Below are 16,597 nucleotides of genomic sequence, written 5' to 3'. Positions count from 1 at the left end.
AAACTGATTTGAGACTTCTTGCCTCCAGAATTTTGAGAGAATAAACTTGTGTTGTTTTAAGGAAAAATAAATTTAGAAAATCTTTAGTGAGGCTATATTATTGGAAGTAGAATGTGGAAGACAATAAGTGATGGATGTTTTTATTTTTAATAATTAAATACGTTCAATCTTATATCCACATCATAATTTGTATTTATATGATGTAAATATGTTAAAGAATTCAAGATGAATGTATGAACTTTAGATTCAGAAATATAAATGGGTGAACTTTGATTCTGACCCCTAGATAGGCTATCCTGCTCAATATTCAGCTCCCTGAGCCTTAACTTCCTTATCTGTAAGATGGGCATAATAGCACCTATCTCATATGAATTAAAAGCTATAATATAACAGAGGGTTCTAGCATGAGTCTTACACACAGTACATTCTCTCTATACATTAGTTTTCTCCTTTTTATCATTCCATCTTCTCTTCTCATACTTTCATTGGAATTTTTTTGATGCCTCTTCTTTAATCACCAGGCTAATTCAAGCTGGCCACAATGGAGAATAGCACAGAAGTGACAGAGTTTATCCTCTTGGGATTAACAGATGACCACAATCTTCAGATACTCCTTTTTTTTTTTTAATTTTTATTCATTTTTATTCATCTACCTCATCACCCTGCTTGGGAATGGGGGAATGATGGTGATCATCCACTCAGACTCCCATCTCCACACTCCAATGTACTTTTTCCTCAGTAACCTCTCCTTTGTAGACTTGGGTTACTCACCAGCTGTAGCCCCCTAAACAGTGGCTGCATTGCAGTCAGGGGACAAGGCCATCTCCTACAATGGATGTGCAGCTCAGTTCTTCTTCTTTGTGGGGTTTGCCACTGTTGAGTGCTACCTCCTGGCCTCCATGGCCTATGACCGCCATGCCCCGGTATGTAGGCCTCTTCATTACACCACCACCATGACAGCAAGTGTATGTGCCCTCCTTGCTACTGGTTCCTATGTCTCTGGCTTCCTCAATGCCTCTATCCACGCCGCAGGCACCTTCAGACTCTCCTTCTGTGGTTCTAATGAGATTAATCATTTCTTCTGTAACATTCCCCCACTCCTGGCTCTCTCATGCTCTGACACACGCATCAGCAAGTTGGTGGTCTTCTTTGTGGTGGGCTTCAACGTCTTTTTCACCCTCCTGGTCATCCTTATTTCTTACTTCTTCATATGCATCACCATTCAAAGGATGTGTTCTGCTGAAGGGCGGAAGAAAGTCTTCTCCACCTGTGCTTCCCATCTCACTGCTGTGTCCATCTTCTATGGCACAATCATCTTCATGTACTTACAGCCCAACTCCAGCCAGTCCGTGGACACAGACAAAATAGCCTCTGTGTTTTACACAGTGGTGATTCCCATGCTGAATCCCTTGATCTACAGCCTTAGGAACAAAGAAGTGAAAAGTGCTCTCTGGAAAATACTCAACAAACTTTACCCCCAATATTAAGTGTGAATGGGAAGTAGGCAAGCAATTAAGGGATAAACTTTCTCTCACACCTAAATGCCATCATGACTTTTAATCTTTGGCTGGTTTCAGTTCTTTCTTCCCCAAGAACAGTGGTTACTTCTGCTATTAGAAGATGTAAAAAGCAGCACATTTAAAAGTCTTACTTAGAAAGATAATCTTATATTTAGTGAACAACAACATGGGACAGTTAAGCTTTTCTTGCTTTAGTTTCTTGATGTTGTTTAAAGCAGAAGATTGAAGCATACAACTGAATGTACCAAATTTTCCTCATCTTATTTTTAATTGTAAGAATTTTTCATTCACTATTAAACTTGGTGTGAAGATTTCACCTTCATTTTTATCAACTGAACACACAGTATTTTTTTTATTCCTTTGTTCTGTGAGTTTGAAAGTTGGACTTTCTGAGGTAGACAAAGGATGTTTCAATATCTTAAATGATATTTCAGAGAAAGTTGTAATTTAAAGGACAGGGCACTAGATCGAGTCAGGTAGCTGAAGATTAAATCTTTCCAACCCCCTACTCTTCCTTCTCTACCCACATTCTTATCCTACTCACTAGTCATGTGCCTTTGTAATTTCCATTCCCTTTTGCTAAAGCGTTGGGGAAACATTACACCTTGTTATATATAGAAATATGGAAATGCTTTAATAGATGAATTACTTAAACTTTAACCTGACTAAATACAACTTCCTTCGGAGAGCCTACACTATCTTCTATGTTTCTTGTCTCTGTCTAACATAATTACCAAAACTTCCAGAAGGTTTAGAGAAAAAAAGCAGTTTTCCCTAGAGCTATGAAAAAATATATTTGTTTTCTGAATTAAATGCTTGCATTTCTTAGCACCCTTAAGTTTGGTGAATCTATTATAAAGATGTGTAATAGCTTTCTGGACTGTCTTTGCTTTTATTTTTTCAATAATTCAGCTCACCTCTGGGTCTCCATTGCATTCTGGTGTTCTGTAATTAGATGCTACAAGAATAAAAAAGCCTGCCTGGAAATTTACTTCTTAGGAACAGCACGATGACGCACAGTGCTAGTCCACCTTCAGGTCTTGTTTCATGTGCTAGATGGTGTGAGCAAATGTGTGTGCATGGGAAGGGAGTGGTGATTAATTTCACTTCTCACATATCAACTGCTTGATGGTGTTTATAACTACAGTTAATCTGAGTCACCACAATAGATCATGATATCAAAATCTCCCCAAAAACCCAACAAATTAATTTTGACTTTATAGGTGAAAACCAGAAATCTTGATTGGCTAACTCAATTGGCTTAAAATGTCAATTTAGTTTTCAGATTATTGAGCTCCATTATGTACAGGGCAGCCTCTGTCTGAGGAGGATAAATCATAAGTCTTCTGGGAAAAATTGCAAAGAAGGAGTTATGGAACATGAGAAACATGAGAATAGCTTTCTCTGGCACATGGTTGCCATCACCTCAAAAGATCAGGAGCTTCTGAGCCCAAGGCCTAGACAACCTATACCTCCCCCATTCGGCCCCCTCACTCCCCTCTTCTTTAGCAATGAGGCCCATTCAGCAACACACAAGGAAGAACAGCCTTTACAGGTCAGGATCCACTGCATATAGGAATCTTTCTCATTGAAATCTACAGAGCTCAAGAGTATCTGCATTTGGAGAAGAGCCTGGGAAGCAGCTATCCAAGCACTGGGTGCATTCCAATCTCAGCTACACATTTTCCCTACTTGATATAATTGACTTTTTTCCCTCCTCATCCTGCTCCTCCTTCTTTACTTCATTTTATCCTTCTTCTCCTCTTTTTCCTTCCCAACTTCTTTCTATGACCAGCCCAAGCAGGAACTTTCCTCACCATTAGGCAACTTAGATTTCTATAAAAAAATTAAAGTCTAGAGTCTGTATATCATAACCATTACAGTATATATTAAGATGTGTATCTGGGTATGTTTCTTTCTTTTGTGATTTTAATTTTTATTTCATTAGTTTGGGGGGGTACAGGTTGTTTTTGGTTACATGGATAAGTCCTTTAGTGGTGGTTTCTGAGATTTTAGTGTGCCCATCACCCGAGCAGTGTGCCCAATACACAGTCTTTTATTTCTCACCTCCCTCCCAACCTTCCCCCATCGAGACTCCAAAGTCCATTTTATCATTCTTATGGACACATTTCTTTATGCATCTATACCTCAGTTTAGGCAGGAAAATGTGGGCCTCCTAAGATTTAAGGGCCCAATGTCTACATATTTATATTTTATGTTGAAATCACCTCAAACAAGTGTTCCATCTGACTGTAAATAGGTATAAAAGAGTACTATCAAAAGCTGGATGAAAATTCTAACTGTTCTTATCAGTTGTGTGACCTCAAGAAAGTCATTTAGTCTTACTGAACCCAATATACAGGATAAAGTGTGAGGGTAATATGAAATTAAGTATGTGAATGTGCCCATCATAATGAATGTTTATTTCATACCATTGAGATTTCTATACTAGCTCTTTCTTCACTTAGCTGTCCCTGGACTTCTCATTTTGGCTCTTGAGCTGCCTGAGCAAAAATAGGAAGTCCAAGGACAGCTAGGTGAAGCTCGTCCCATCCAAGTCCTAGCTTTTATTTTCATTCCTTGTTTAACTTCCTGCCCTCCAAGTTCCCAGCTCTACAGCAGACACATTTCAAGCTGACATTACACGGGTACTCATTTATAGAAGCTACTCAGAAGGAGATGTCCTGTCACCAGCAAGACATCAATTCACAGAGTATACGTTACTGCGAGGAGCTCTTCCCTTCCACATAGGAAATCTGTCAAATGGAGACTAAATGCCCATTTGGTTAATAACAACACCCACTTTCTCCCTGCAGGAATTGTCTGATGAATGAGAGATCTTGTGTGCAGGGCCTGCAGCTCAATGCAGTGCAATAAAGGCACAGGGACTTCCTACCTGAAATGTTCAAAAGAGAATGTGAAAATTCATAAATCAGGGCAGTTATTTATATCAGGATAGATTATTCTTTTAAAAATGGATTATGATTGAATTAGTCAAATAGGATGTTCCCTTTGTGCATTAGAGCATTTGTTGAGGTTTATGTATTGGGAATGGAAAATTAAAATATTAAATTCCTTGGCAATTGAAGCTGGAATTGCAGAGTCATAGACTCTTTAGCCAAAAGCTGAAAGAATTTAAAAATAATCTAAACCAATCCTCTCATTTCACAATTAAAAACCCCGATTTTTACAGTTTAACTTGCTTAAACTCACAAAGAACCAAATCTTGTTTGACCCTTTTTCATATTTTATAAAGTACTTGTGGTATAAAAAGACATTTTATACTTTTACCTTGATTTATTCACCATGATATAGTTATCTGTGCTTCAGTTTTGCAGTGGAGGAAACCAAAGCCTTGAGAAGTTAACTTACCTGTCTACTGTTAAAAAGAGGAACCGAGCTATGAAACTGAGTTTTTGCCTTCCTTGACCAAGACTCTGAAAAAATAAGTCACCACGTATGTTAGTAAATTTCAATGGCGGTCTTACTTAATGTATAACTCACTTACACTCTTCCATGATGAGTCCTTGCCATGTGGAAGGTGCTCTGAAGAATATAAATAAGTAAGACTGTAAGATGTAATTCCTACTTCCACAAAGTAAAGCCCCCTGCATATATGTTTACTGATGTAATGCACCTTAAGGTTAATGACTCAATGTTCAATAACTTTACCAGCAGGAATTTTCCCAGTATTCCACAGAGCATGAATGGATCAGGGCATACTTGTTTTCAGTCTTGATAGAGTTGGCTCTTTGAGTGCTGCAGCCGACAGTGATAGCCAAGCCTCAGCCAATGTTAACTAGACACAAGCTGCAGAAAAGGCATGGTGTGAAGTTGATGAAGAAACCAGTTGATATTAAATATTGTTCCTGCTTCAGGAGCAACTTACAAATAACGTGGTGGAACAGAGGACATACCTCTAGGTGGATGATAGTTCAAAGGCATTTGTGGCCATTATCAAATGAGTAGTCTAGAAAATAATAATTAGAACTCATCAGGGGCAAGAAAGAATCCTATGGGCAGGGGAAGATCCTCAGAGGATGTGGGATGTGAGCCAAGCTCTGAAGGAATAATGTAGATGGAACCCAGAATTCCAAGATTCCAACCTTACTTTCTAGTCAAAACTCTACCAATTGCCAGTGGTGAAGCTGGTATAAGCCACGTATCTCTGAGCCAATTTTCTTATCATCAAAGTGAAGACAATAGCACCAGCCATACCTTCCTTAGGGTGTTTTGCAGGCTAAATGAGATAATGGGTGAGAAAGCATGTTCAGAATTGCTACCCTCTTTTGAACTATAGTGTTGCTGTTGGTAATAATATTATAAGGAGGGCTGAATGGGGAGTTCCTAAGCAACCATCTGAACTCAGGTATGTAGGTGGGATTGCACATGGCATGTTGGCAGGAGCTTGTAGGAAAGTTGGCCATTCAGGTTAGAAGAGGGTGAACCACTAATGCCTCAGTCCATTACTTCTACAGGCAATTGAAACTTGTTGTCATCAAACAAGGTGAAGAGACTGGGCCTTTGAGAATAATTGCATCTCTATAGAGAAATCATGCTTTTACAGAAAAATTTCTGTAGGATCTCACCAATCAGGTATCTAGATCCAAGCCCGAGAATTCTCCCTCTTGTTCATAACATGAAATTTCTCAGTTGTTAGCCTGTGATTATTTCACAAAACGTGTGGGGGGAGGGATAAGATATTTGTAGCATATTTAATTAGGAAAAAAAGTTATTGTATATACATATGCATATTTATGTGTCTCTATATATACACATATGTGTGTGTGTGTATTTTAAACTTTCTAGAAAATAGTAAGAAAAAGACAGATAACCCAATAGAAAATACAAAGCTTAATTGTACAGTCTCCTTTTTCACATCCATTTATGTGGCCTATCTACAGTTTGGGGTAGTGATGAATTATGCTGATGTGAACATTTTGGTCATGTATCTTGGTGCACAAATGCGTTGATTTTTCTAGGCTAAATATACCTGGAAGTAGAATTGCTGAATTGTAGGGTTTATTATTTTCAACTTTTGTAAATAATGTGACGCTATTTTCCAAAGTAGTTATACCAATTTTTACTTCTATGAACAGTGTGTGAGAGTTCTTACTGCCAGCACTTAGTATTACTGGAGTTATAAATTTTGCCAGTTTGGTTAGAGAATAGTGTCTTTTATTATTGTCTTAATTTGTACTATCTTGATTACTGCTGAAGTTCAGCACAATTTTGTTTTTTTTCCCAAATTTTTCACCTGTTTTTATTTGTGTAAAAATGAACCACAAATAAATACAAACAAAATAAACAGAAATGAATATATGGGGAGTTAATTTGTTCTATTCCTGAGTGGTAGAAATTGATATTTGCTTGGTAATTGTTGTTAAACTGAATCTAGAATTTTTTTGATATTTGAAAGAGCTTTTATTTTTAAAATATACTCATAATAATAAGAATTTAGTGATAATTTTACAGTGGGCAAGCTATGAGGTCTAGTAAAAGAACACTGTGGTCTTTGAAATTGAAAAAAACCTAAGTTTATGTGCTGCTATCATCTACTCTCTGGATCCTCTACAAGCTTCACTTTCCTAATCCATAAAAGGCAACAATAAATTCCCAGAAAGCTACTGGGAGTAATAAATTAGTTAAGGTATATAAAGCATCTAGCAAATCACATTGACTAAATAAATATCAGTTCCCTTCCCTCTTCTTCCAAGCCTCACTTATTTAAACAATATTCACTGAGTGCCCACAGTGGACCATTTCTTTAACATAGGTCACCTATGAATCAAGCGAATATAATAAACACATCCTTCAGATCCTAGGTCAAAAATATGTGTGGGCTTTGGAGTGGCGGTATACAGTGGAGTGAAATAAAGAGCTCAGAAGCAACTCTCTCTCTATATATATATATATATGCTGAGGCTGGGCGCGGCTGCTCATGCCTGTAATCCCAGCACTTTGGGAGGCGAGGCCAGCAGATCACCTGAGGTCAGGAATTTGAGACCAGCCTGGCAACATGGTGAAACCCCATCTCTACTAAAAATACAAAAATTAGTGGGGCATGGTGGCAGGTGCCTGTAATCCCAGCTACTCGGGAGGCTGATATAGGAGAATTGCTTGAACCCGGGAGGTGGAGGTTGCAGTAGCTGAGATCGCACCACTGCACTCTAGCCTGGGCGATAGAGCTAGACTCCATCTCAAAAAAATGTGTATATATATATATATATATATATATATATATAGAGAGAGAGAGAGAGAGAGAGAGTATGTATATATATATATATAGTATGTATATATGTATATAGAGATGTATATATATGCTGCATCCTTGGGCCAACATTAGTGAAGTCCATATCAGTTAAAGGAATTTGTTGGATTTTGCCTGATTGGTTAAAAACAATTGTGATGACATGGTCAGAAATATCAAAGAAGTGCTAGTTTGGTGAAAAAGGTGAGAGGTTTGCCCCATAATATGTTGTATTTTAGATGCTAACATGTCTCCTCTCTGGGGATGTGCCTCAATACTTAGAAACCTGGACTGGGAGCTCAGAAGAAAGGTGAAAGTTGAGACTGGGTAAATAAGGAAAGCCAAATGAACCTACGTATTTTATGCACCTTTTCTGGAATACCAAATTTTATATATATATACACACACACATATATATATGTATATATAAAATTTGTATTATATATACACATACACACATATATACATGCATGTATAAGTAAAAAATAAATATATTTATATATGTACACACACACCAAAATAGATATCACAGTAAAAATGTTAAAAAAGGTAAATCAAACAAAGCTCTTATATTTTAGAAAGTGATATAACTAAATTTCTGTTATACACTTTCCTGTATATGTTACATTTCACACTTCAAATGTTTAGAAACAGACCCAACAGAGCTCCTATATTCAATAAGTTTATTAAAAAAAAAGCTAAAGGGGAGATAAGACCTATACATGAGTAACTTTAATTCTATGTAGAAAATAATAAAAACCAACAAGAGATACATATACAATGCTATAGTAATAGTTGAAGGGTAGATTCTAGGGTGGGGAATTGAGGAAGATAACGTTGCTCTGGACAAGAAAGAGAGATACAGTAAAATAGAAGAGAAATTATTCAGATATATTTCACAAATAGTGTCTGTTTGGCTGAAGTGTAATATCTGTGGAGAGAAGTAATGGAAAATAAGTTTAGAATGATACATTGGTGCCCAACAGTAGAGATATCATCTTTCAAATTGAGGTTTTCAAATTTAAACTATAGATTCAAACTTCACTAAAGAAATTCTGGATATCATGCAGATAGATGTCGGAGATAAGGCAGAATCTCAACTACTGTAGAAGAATATTTAAAACAGCTTTCCTTATGCACCTATGTTAAAGTAACGCACTTGTTTGCTTTAGAGGAAATTTTCAGCATTTTATGTATGAGCACATATCCACCTAAAACATTATTTGAGCACCTGCTCTAGCAAATATTGGTATTCTGTGTATCTAGAATCCATTTTCCTGCATAAAATATTGTGACTTTCTTGGAGAATGATCTCTTCCTTGGAGAATAGATTGGTGGGAGATGAGTGTCTAGTTCCTGAACCTTCTCCACCCACAAGTCTATGGAAGCTGAGGCAAGGATAACCTTTCCTTTCCTGCCCCCTAAGGAAGAGAAATCTGTACAGAGAGTTTCATGGAGGTACATAGAGAGGCAGATATGAGTCCTAATCTCAGCCAACAAAAAGTTCTCACTCCCCCAAATTTGAATCTGCAAGGGATGGAAAGAAGCATCAAGGCTTGGAGCTCATTTGCTATAGCAGGGAAATGCTGGTAGGGCCATTCCAGACATGACATGGTTCTTTGCTTCTGACTTCTGTAGCCCTCTGAATGCTCCTGCTTCCTGCATTTTGCCCAGTTTCCTTTTGATTCTGCAAACCTCTTGATATCCTTTCAATTACCTCCTTTGTTTCCCTTTAAGTTAGCCTGAACTGATGTCTATAATGAAACATAACTGATACCTCTAGTTTGTGAGAGATACCCTTCCATGGATGGTAGAGTGAACAAGAGAGAAGTCACTGACCTCACAAAATTATAAATGTTGAAGAGCATGGGGAATAAAGCACCCTCAGTAATAAAAGAGAGGTCCACAACATTTCAATAAAAAACAAAAAGTGTTATAAAAAATTATCAGGAAGTGAATAATGCAGAGGAAACACTGCCACAAAATTTAACTTAGCAGAAAATGAAGCAATTACCAAGGCATCCATTTTGTAATTATTTTTGTTCTTGCTAACAATAGTAATAAAGATCTGGAATTATTGGTACATAGGATGAAAGAGATCTTAGGGCTGTTTTTGTTCCCCTGTTGCATGTTACCGACTAGGAAGTTGAGGCCTGGGGAGGAGAAGTGGTCTCTGAATTCTCACATCCAGGAAGTGACAGAGTGAGACTTTGTGCAGTATTCTAACTCTGCATACCACCTCACACACCACAGCTGCTTTGGCTGGCGGCCACAACCCCTTTTGTGTGTATGAGCACACATTTAGTTTGCTTAATGTTTTTGATAGTCAGAAACATTTTTCTTACAAACATGTTTGTCCTTATAAACACATTACTGATTTTCTGTTCAGATAATGGTCACTTTTTATCTGAGTAATGTATGAGCCTGGCTAAAGCTGGACAATGTTGTGTCCAGGAGCCAGTATCCTGACTTTCAAGTTAATTGCAACAACCACTTCTTTTTAGGTCCCTCATTGGCTGCTCTTCAGATTTCTCTCTTCAATTCCAAGCGCATCTTATGTAAGCAATAGTGTCTGTGATAGTGGATGTGATTGTGTGCTACCTGGATCTCCTAGCTGAAATCCTTCCAAGAATTTCCTTCAGTCAATGGGAGCCACCTTCCCTGAGGTTATGGCTCCAGGTGAAGATTAAACAGCTGTAGAAGTGTCATCCAAGATTGGCCAGTGAGTAGTATGAAGGCCTGCCCCCGCTTGTCCTGTTTCCTTGACACAGCTCCCAAGATCCATCTCAGCTCCCAAACACCCTGAAGGATTGGCTGAGGCCTTTGTTGAGACTGCATTGCAGCCCAATTTCTCCTTCTCTCTGATTCTGCTGCCATCTCTCCCTTACAGATGCTGTTCCTGAGAGTCCGTCCTGGAGAGCCATCTGCACACAGATCTCAGTCTCAGAGTCTATTTCCCAATGAATCTAATCTGAGAGATCTCCTCACTTGTTGTTTTTTCCCCATATGAAATAGTTACTTTGTTTTACTTTATTTTATTAAGTTCAGTGGTACATGTGCAGATGTGTTATATAGGTAAATTGTGTGTCATTGGGGTTTGGTGTACAAATTATTTCATCACCCAGGTAATAAGCATAGTACTTGATAAGTAGATTTTCAGCCCTCTTCCTCCTTCTCACTCTTCACCCTCAAGTAGGCCCTGGTGTCTTTTGTTCCATTCTCTGTGTTGAAATGTTTAGCTCTCACAAGTGAGAACATGTGATATTTGGTTTTCTGTCCCTGCGTTTGTTCACTCAGGATAATGGCCCCCAGCTCCATCCATGTTGCTGCAAAGAACATGATCTTGTTTCTTTTTATGATTGCATAGTATCCCATAGTGTATATGTATCACATTTTTTTTATCCAGTCTACTGTTGATAGGCATTTAGGTTGATTCCATGTCTTTGCTCTTGTGAACAGTGTGGCAATGAACATATGTATATGTGTCTTTATGACAGAACTATTTATATTCCTCCTGGCATATCCCCAGTAATAGGATTGCTGGGTCAAATAAGAATTCTGTTTTAAGTTATTTGAGAAATTGCCACACTGTTTTCCACAATTGCTGAACTAATTTACATTCCCCCCAACAGTGTATAAGCATTCTCTTTTCTCTGCAACCTCACAAGCATCTGTTATTTTTTGACTTTTCAGTAATAGCTATTCTGAGTGGTGTGAGATGGTATCTCATTGTGGTTTTGATTTTCATTTCTCTAATGATCAGTGATTTTGAGCATCTTTCATGTGCTTGTTCACTGTATGTTTTCTTTTGAAAACTGTTCGTGTCTTTTGCCCACTTTTTAATGGGGGCTGTTTTTTTCTTGTTAATTTAAGTCTCTTATAGATTCTGGATATTAGACCTTTGTTGGATACATAGTTTGCAAATATTTTCTCCCATTATGTAAGTTGCCCCTTTTACTCTGTTTCTTTTGCTGTCCTCATCCACTCTTAATTCTGTGATAATTTCTGATGGCCAAATAATGTTTTACCTTCTTTAAGATTGCAATTTGTGTTGCTAAGAACATCAGAGATAAGATCCTAAATCTTTAGACTTGTTTCTTGAAGTAAGCCAAAAACAGTGGCTAGTGTGCACAAAATTCACATTTCCAGAGCCTTAGAAGCTGTCCCCTCCTCAAATACTTCCTGATGGTTTTGTGCGTGCTGTGAGCTCTGGTGGGCATTTTCACCTTTGTTGTTTCTCATAATTACCCTGTTAACGTTTAGGTTATTATCCTAGTTTTATAGTTGATAAAACCAAGGCCCAAAAATGTGAAGCGACTTATCAAGGATTAAACAGATGAAGAAGTGTCATCATTTTCTTTTCTTTTTTTTTTTTTTTTTGAGACAGAGTCTCGCTCTGTCACCCAGGCTGGAGTGCAGTGGCACGATCTCAGCTCACTGCAAGCTCCGCCTCCCGGGTTCACGCCATTTTCCTGCCTCAGCCTCTCCGAGTAGCTGGGACTACAGGCGGCCGCCACCACGCCCGGCTAATTTTTTGTATTTTTTTTTTTAGTAGAGACGGGGTTTCACCATGGTCTCGATCTCCTGACCTCGTGATCCGCCCGCCTTGGCCTCCCAAAGTGCTGGGATTACAAGCGTGAGCCACCACGCCTGGCCTAGTGTCATCATTTTCTACTAAATGATAACCTGTGATTTATGAATCAGATTTCCCATTTTACAGATGGTAAAACTGAGGCTCAGATACAGATATTAAGTGATAGAACCAGGATACCGATTCACTCTTTTGCTGGCCTACAAACCCTTTATACTCTATTCTTACCTCCCCATCATGTTCTACTTTTTTTCAGATGAGAAAACTAAGGCAAAAAAAAAAAAAAGAAATCTCAAATGGTTTTTCCCATGTCATATAGCTAGACTGGTGGTGTTGAGTCTAGGCTCCAGATTTTCTATCTCCCACTCCACACCACCAGCTAGCTGTCCTGCTCAGCATGCTCAGAATCTGTAGGACTCCGGCTGCCTGCATGGTCGGTGCAATGGCATTCTCACTTTGACTGCAAAACTCCTCACCAAATATAAAACTGAAAATGTAGGCCACCTGTCCATGTGATTGTATTTCATAACTTAGAGCTAAAAATAGCTCTCAGCTTGCTTGGCCTGTATATAACATATTAAAAGCTCAAATTCAAATTCACTCGCGTCTTGGATTAATGTTGAGATTATGGCTTTCCAGACTTCTTTCTCTCACATTCTGTCTCACCCAGCAGGGAATGGATTGTGCTTGTCCACATTATTTTCTATGTGAATTACTGAGCTCTTATTTTCAAAGATGAGTTTCATGACCTTATGCTCTTTGCTTTACCTGGAGAATTCTTTTGGAGGGCACAGACTGTAGAACCAGACAGCAGGGTAAGGCTGGGTATCTGTGGCCAAGGCATGAAAACTTTGTCTAGATTTCCTCATCTGTGAAATGGAGATGAAATCATACATCTTTCCTGAGGCTGTTTTGAGAAGTAAACAAACTAATTCATGGCCAGTGTTTAGCTAAAATCTGGGCACACACACAGAATGGACAAATAGGATAATTAAAAACAAAAATCAACAAAATAAAAAATCACCGCCACATAGCATGACCAATTTGTCCTAGTTTGCCTGGAACAATCTGTTTTCTCACTGAAAGCCCCAAATCTCAGGAAATTTCTTAATTCTGGGCAAACTGGAACAGTTGTCTACTGTATTCACCACCAATGAAACAAACAAAAGGTTCTGAGTAATTCACTTATTCAAGAAGTGTTTATTTATAATTAATAAATTCTAGACAGTGTGATGGTATTTTAAAGGTAAACATGACAAAAATGTATCCTCATGGAACACTCAAGCTAATGAGAATTATGAAAATGAGCAAATTGTATATATGCTGTCCTGAAAACTGGCATGAAATGGACAAAGAGTATAACTCTGAGATGCATTGTATTCAGAGGGACACAATCCAGGAATTTCATGGATTACACACTTCTGTCTAATGCTGCTTTTTTTTTCCCCCAAGCAAAATGCTATGGGGAGTTAACAGGGTTACATATGAAAAAGTTTTCCATAAGCAGGTAAGTTAAACAGCTTGCTGTTACATTACTACAGTACTTATCAGCACCTTTAATAGTCTACTGAACACTTAAATCTCAGATGGGGATGTTTTAAGTATTATTTCTGAACTTTTAGACTTTTCAACAACATAGAATTTTTTTAAAACTCATGTGATGGTACCAATATTCCGCAGAGCTTTGACAGAAGGAAAATCTAAGTGGTATTTGGCATTGAACACAGAAAGCTCAAAGCAGGAAGAAAAGTGCCAAACCCCAACTCCTCCTAAATAGAGACAGAAGTCATGCTTCAGTCATCAGAGCCAGAGCTGTGGTTCTTAACCATTTTTCTTTTGGTTCATGAACCTCGTTTCAGAATTTAATGAGCATATGCATGCATAGAGGATAAGAAGCTTCAATCAAGAGCCTTGAACTTCGCAGAGCATGCTGAAGAGATGCTAAGTCTTCTTACGAATTGAAAAATCTTCTCTAAGTGAATTTTGATCCTTCCTATCAGCAGAGATGGAAAAAACCTGCAGACTGAAATAAATACTAACACAAGAAAGAAATTCCAACTGTGGACTAGCATGGGATAATAGTGTAGAATGCATAGAAGCAGGACTTAGATGAAATATAGTAGTCACTTTCATATATGGAGTGCTTACTATTACATGCTTTATCTTATTTAATCAAGAGATATTTATCCTGGTATTTAGGCTGTGGCTTCTGAAATCAGACTTCTTGGTTTTGAATATTGTTTTTGCTATTTACTGGTGATGCAACCTGGAAGAAATTACTAAAATACCTCTAAGTCTTGTAATTCCCATCTCTAAGGTAGCAATCATAAGACAGTAGTATCTTTTTCATCAGGCTTGTAGAGGTTACATGACATAATTGTTGCAGACTGATTTCTAACTCATAGTAAAGCTCAGTAAATATTACCTAATGTTTTTCATATTATTCTTAGGTGGATATTATTCTTTTTTTTTTTTTTTTTTTTTTTTTTGAGACGGAGTCTCGCTCTGTCGCCCAGGCTGGAGTGCAGTGGCGCAATCTCGGCTCACTGCAAGCTCCGCCTCCCAGGTTCACGCCATTCTCCTGCCTCAGCCTCTCCGAGTAGCTGGGACTACAGGCGCCCGCCACCACACCTGGCTAATTTTTTTGTATTTTCAGTAGAGACGGGGTTTCACCGTGGTCTCAATCTCCTGACCTCGTGATCTGCCCGCCTCGGCCTCCCAAAGCGCTGGGATTACAAGCGTGAGCCACCGCGCCTGGCCTGTTGGAGCATTTTCATTTCATGGAAGAGGTAACTGAGAACAGGAATGATCTATAGCAGACTCTTCCTATTGACCCCATTTAGGGGTTCATTATTGGGGAGAAACAGGAAAGCAGTGTCATATATTTCAGCCTCATTTTTTCTCTCAGAAGAAATTATATTAATAAAATAATGTTCTTGGTCTCTTTCTAAATTATTTTTCTCTGAGTCATGCTTTATGCAAGTGATATTTATAACTTTGTGAATCACACCCACATTTGTGTGGGTTCTCTCCTTGGGTCATATGTACTTTTAGTGTGTCTTTATATTTTGGGGACACTGGGAGATGTCCTTTATAACAGATACACAACCTTAAGATACTCTCTTCTGATTTAGGAGGGACCCTCATATCCCAGGACCTGCTGAAGTCATTCCTAACAGGTTTAAGTTAGGTCTGTCCTCTGTCCCGCCTACACAGCACAAGTAAAAAGGAGAGAGAGAAGCCACTGAAGCAAAAACATTCTGTACTTTAAAGTCAAAAGCAAATGTCTTTATTTCCTTTTTCTTTTTCTTTTTCTTTTTTTTTTTTTGAGACGGAGTCTTGCCTTGTTGCCCAGGCTGGAGTGCAGTGGCGCGATCTCGGCTCACTGCAAGCTCCACCTCCCAGGTTCACGCCATTCTCTTGCCTCAGCCTCCCAAGTAGCTGGGACTACAGGTGCCCGCCACCACGCCTGGCTAATTTTTATATTTTTGTAAAGACAGGGTTTCACCCTGTTAGCCAGGATGTTCTCGATCTCCTGACCTCGTGATCCACCTACCTCAGCCTCCCAAAGTGCTGGGATTACAGGTGTGAGCCACCGTGCCCGGCCTCCTTTTTTTTTTTTAAAGATTTTGATAAGAACACAACATGAAATCTATCCTCTTCATAAATTTGTAACTGCACAATACAGTATTGTTAACTATAGGTAAAATGTTGTATAGCAGATCTTGCATAACTGAATTTTTTTTTTTTTTTTTTTTTTTGGAGGCAGGATCTCATTGTGTCCCCCAGGCTGAAGTGCAGTGGTGCTATCATAGCTCACTGTAACCTCGAACTCCTGGGCTAAAGCAATCCTTCCACCTCAGCTTCCCAAAGAGCTAGGATTACAAGTGTGAGCCACTGCAACTGGCCTCATAATGGAAACTTTGTACCCTTCAAGCAACTCAGCATTGCCCCCTCCCCCTGCCCCTAACAACCACCATTCACTGTCTGTTTCTATGAGTTTGGCTATTTTAGATACTTTATAAAAGTGGAATAAGGTAGTATTTGTCCTTCTGCGATTGGCTTGTTTCATTGAGCGTAATGTCCTCCAGGTTCATCCATGTTGTTGCATATGGCAGAGTTTTCTTCTTCTTAAAGGCAGATAGTATTCTACATAGGTTTGAGCTTCTTCTGATTTCTTCTCTGTTCAGCCTATGTGACAGAGCAAGAGAAAGAGAGAGAAAGGGAGAGGAAGAG

At 38.6% G+C, this 16,597-nt stretch overlaps 1 protein-coding gene across 1 annotated transcript; it reads left to right on the top strand.

The window, feature by feature from the left end:
- The first annotated feature begins 541 nt into the window (after positions 1-541).
- LOC100587340 (olfactory receptor 5B21) lies at positions 542-1,487 on the top strand. The gene is given in 2 exon segments (XM_012512430.1): positions 542-634; positions 636-1,487. Coding segments are annotated over 2 exon segments (945 nt in total).
- The last annotated feature ends 15,110 nt before the right edge of the window (positions 1,488-16,597 follow it).

This window comes from Nomascus leucogenys, chromosome 4 (assembly GCF_006542625.1).
Source record: "Nomascus leucogenys isolate Asia chromosome 4, Asia_NLE_v1, whole genome shotgun sequence".
Taxonomy (NCBI): domain Eukaryota; kingdom Metazoa; phylum Chordata; class Mammalia; order Primates; family Hylobatidae; genus Nomascus; species Nomascus leucogenys.
Note: the sequence above shows the minus strand (reverse complement) of the source record. Positions and strands in the feature narration are given on the sequence as shown.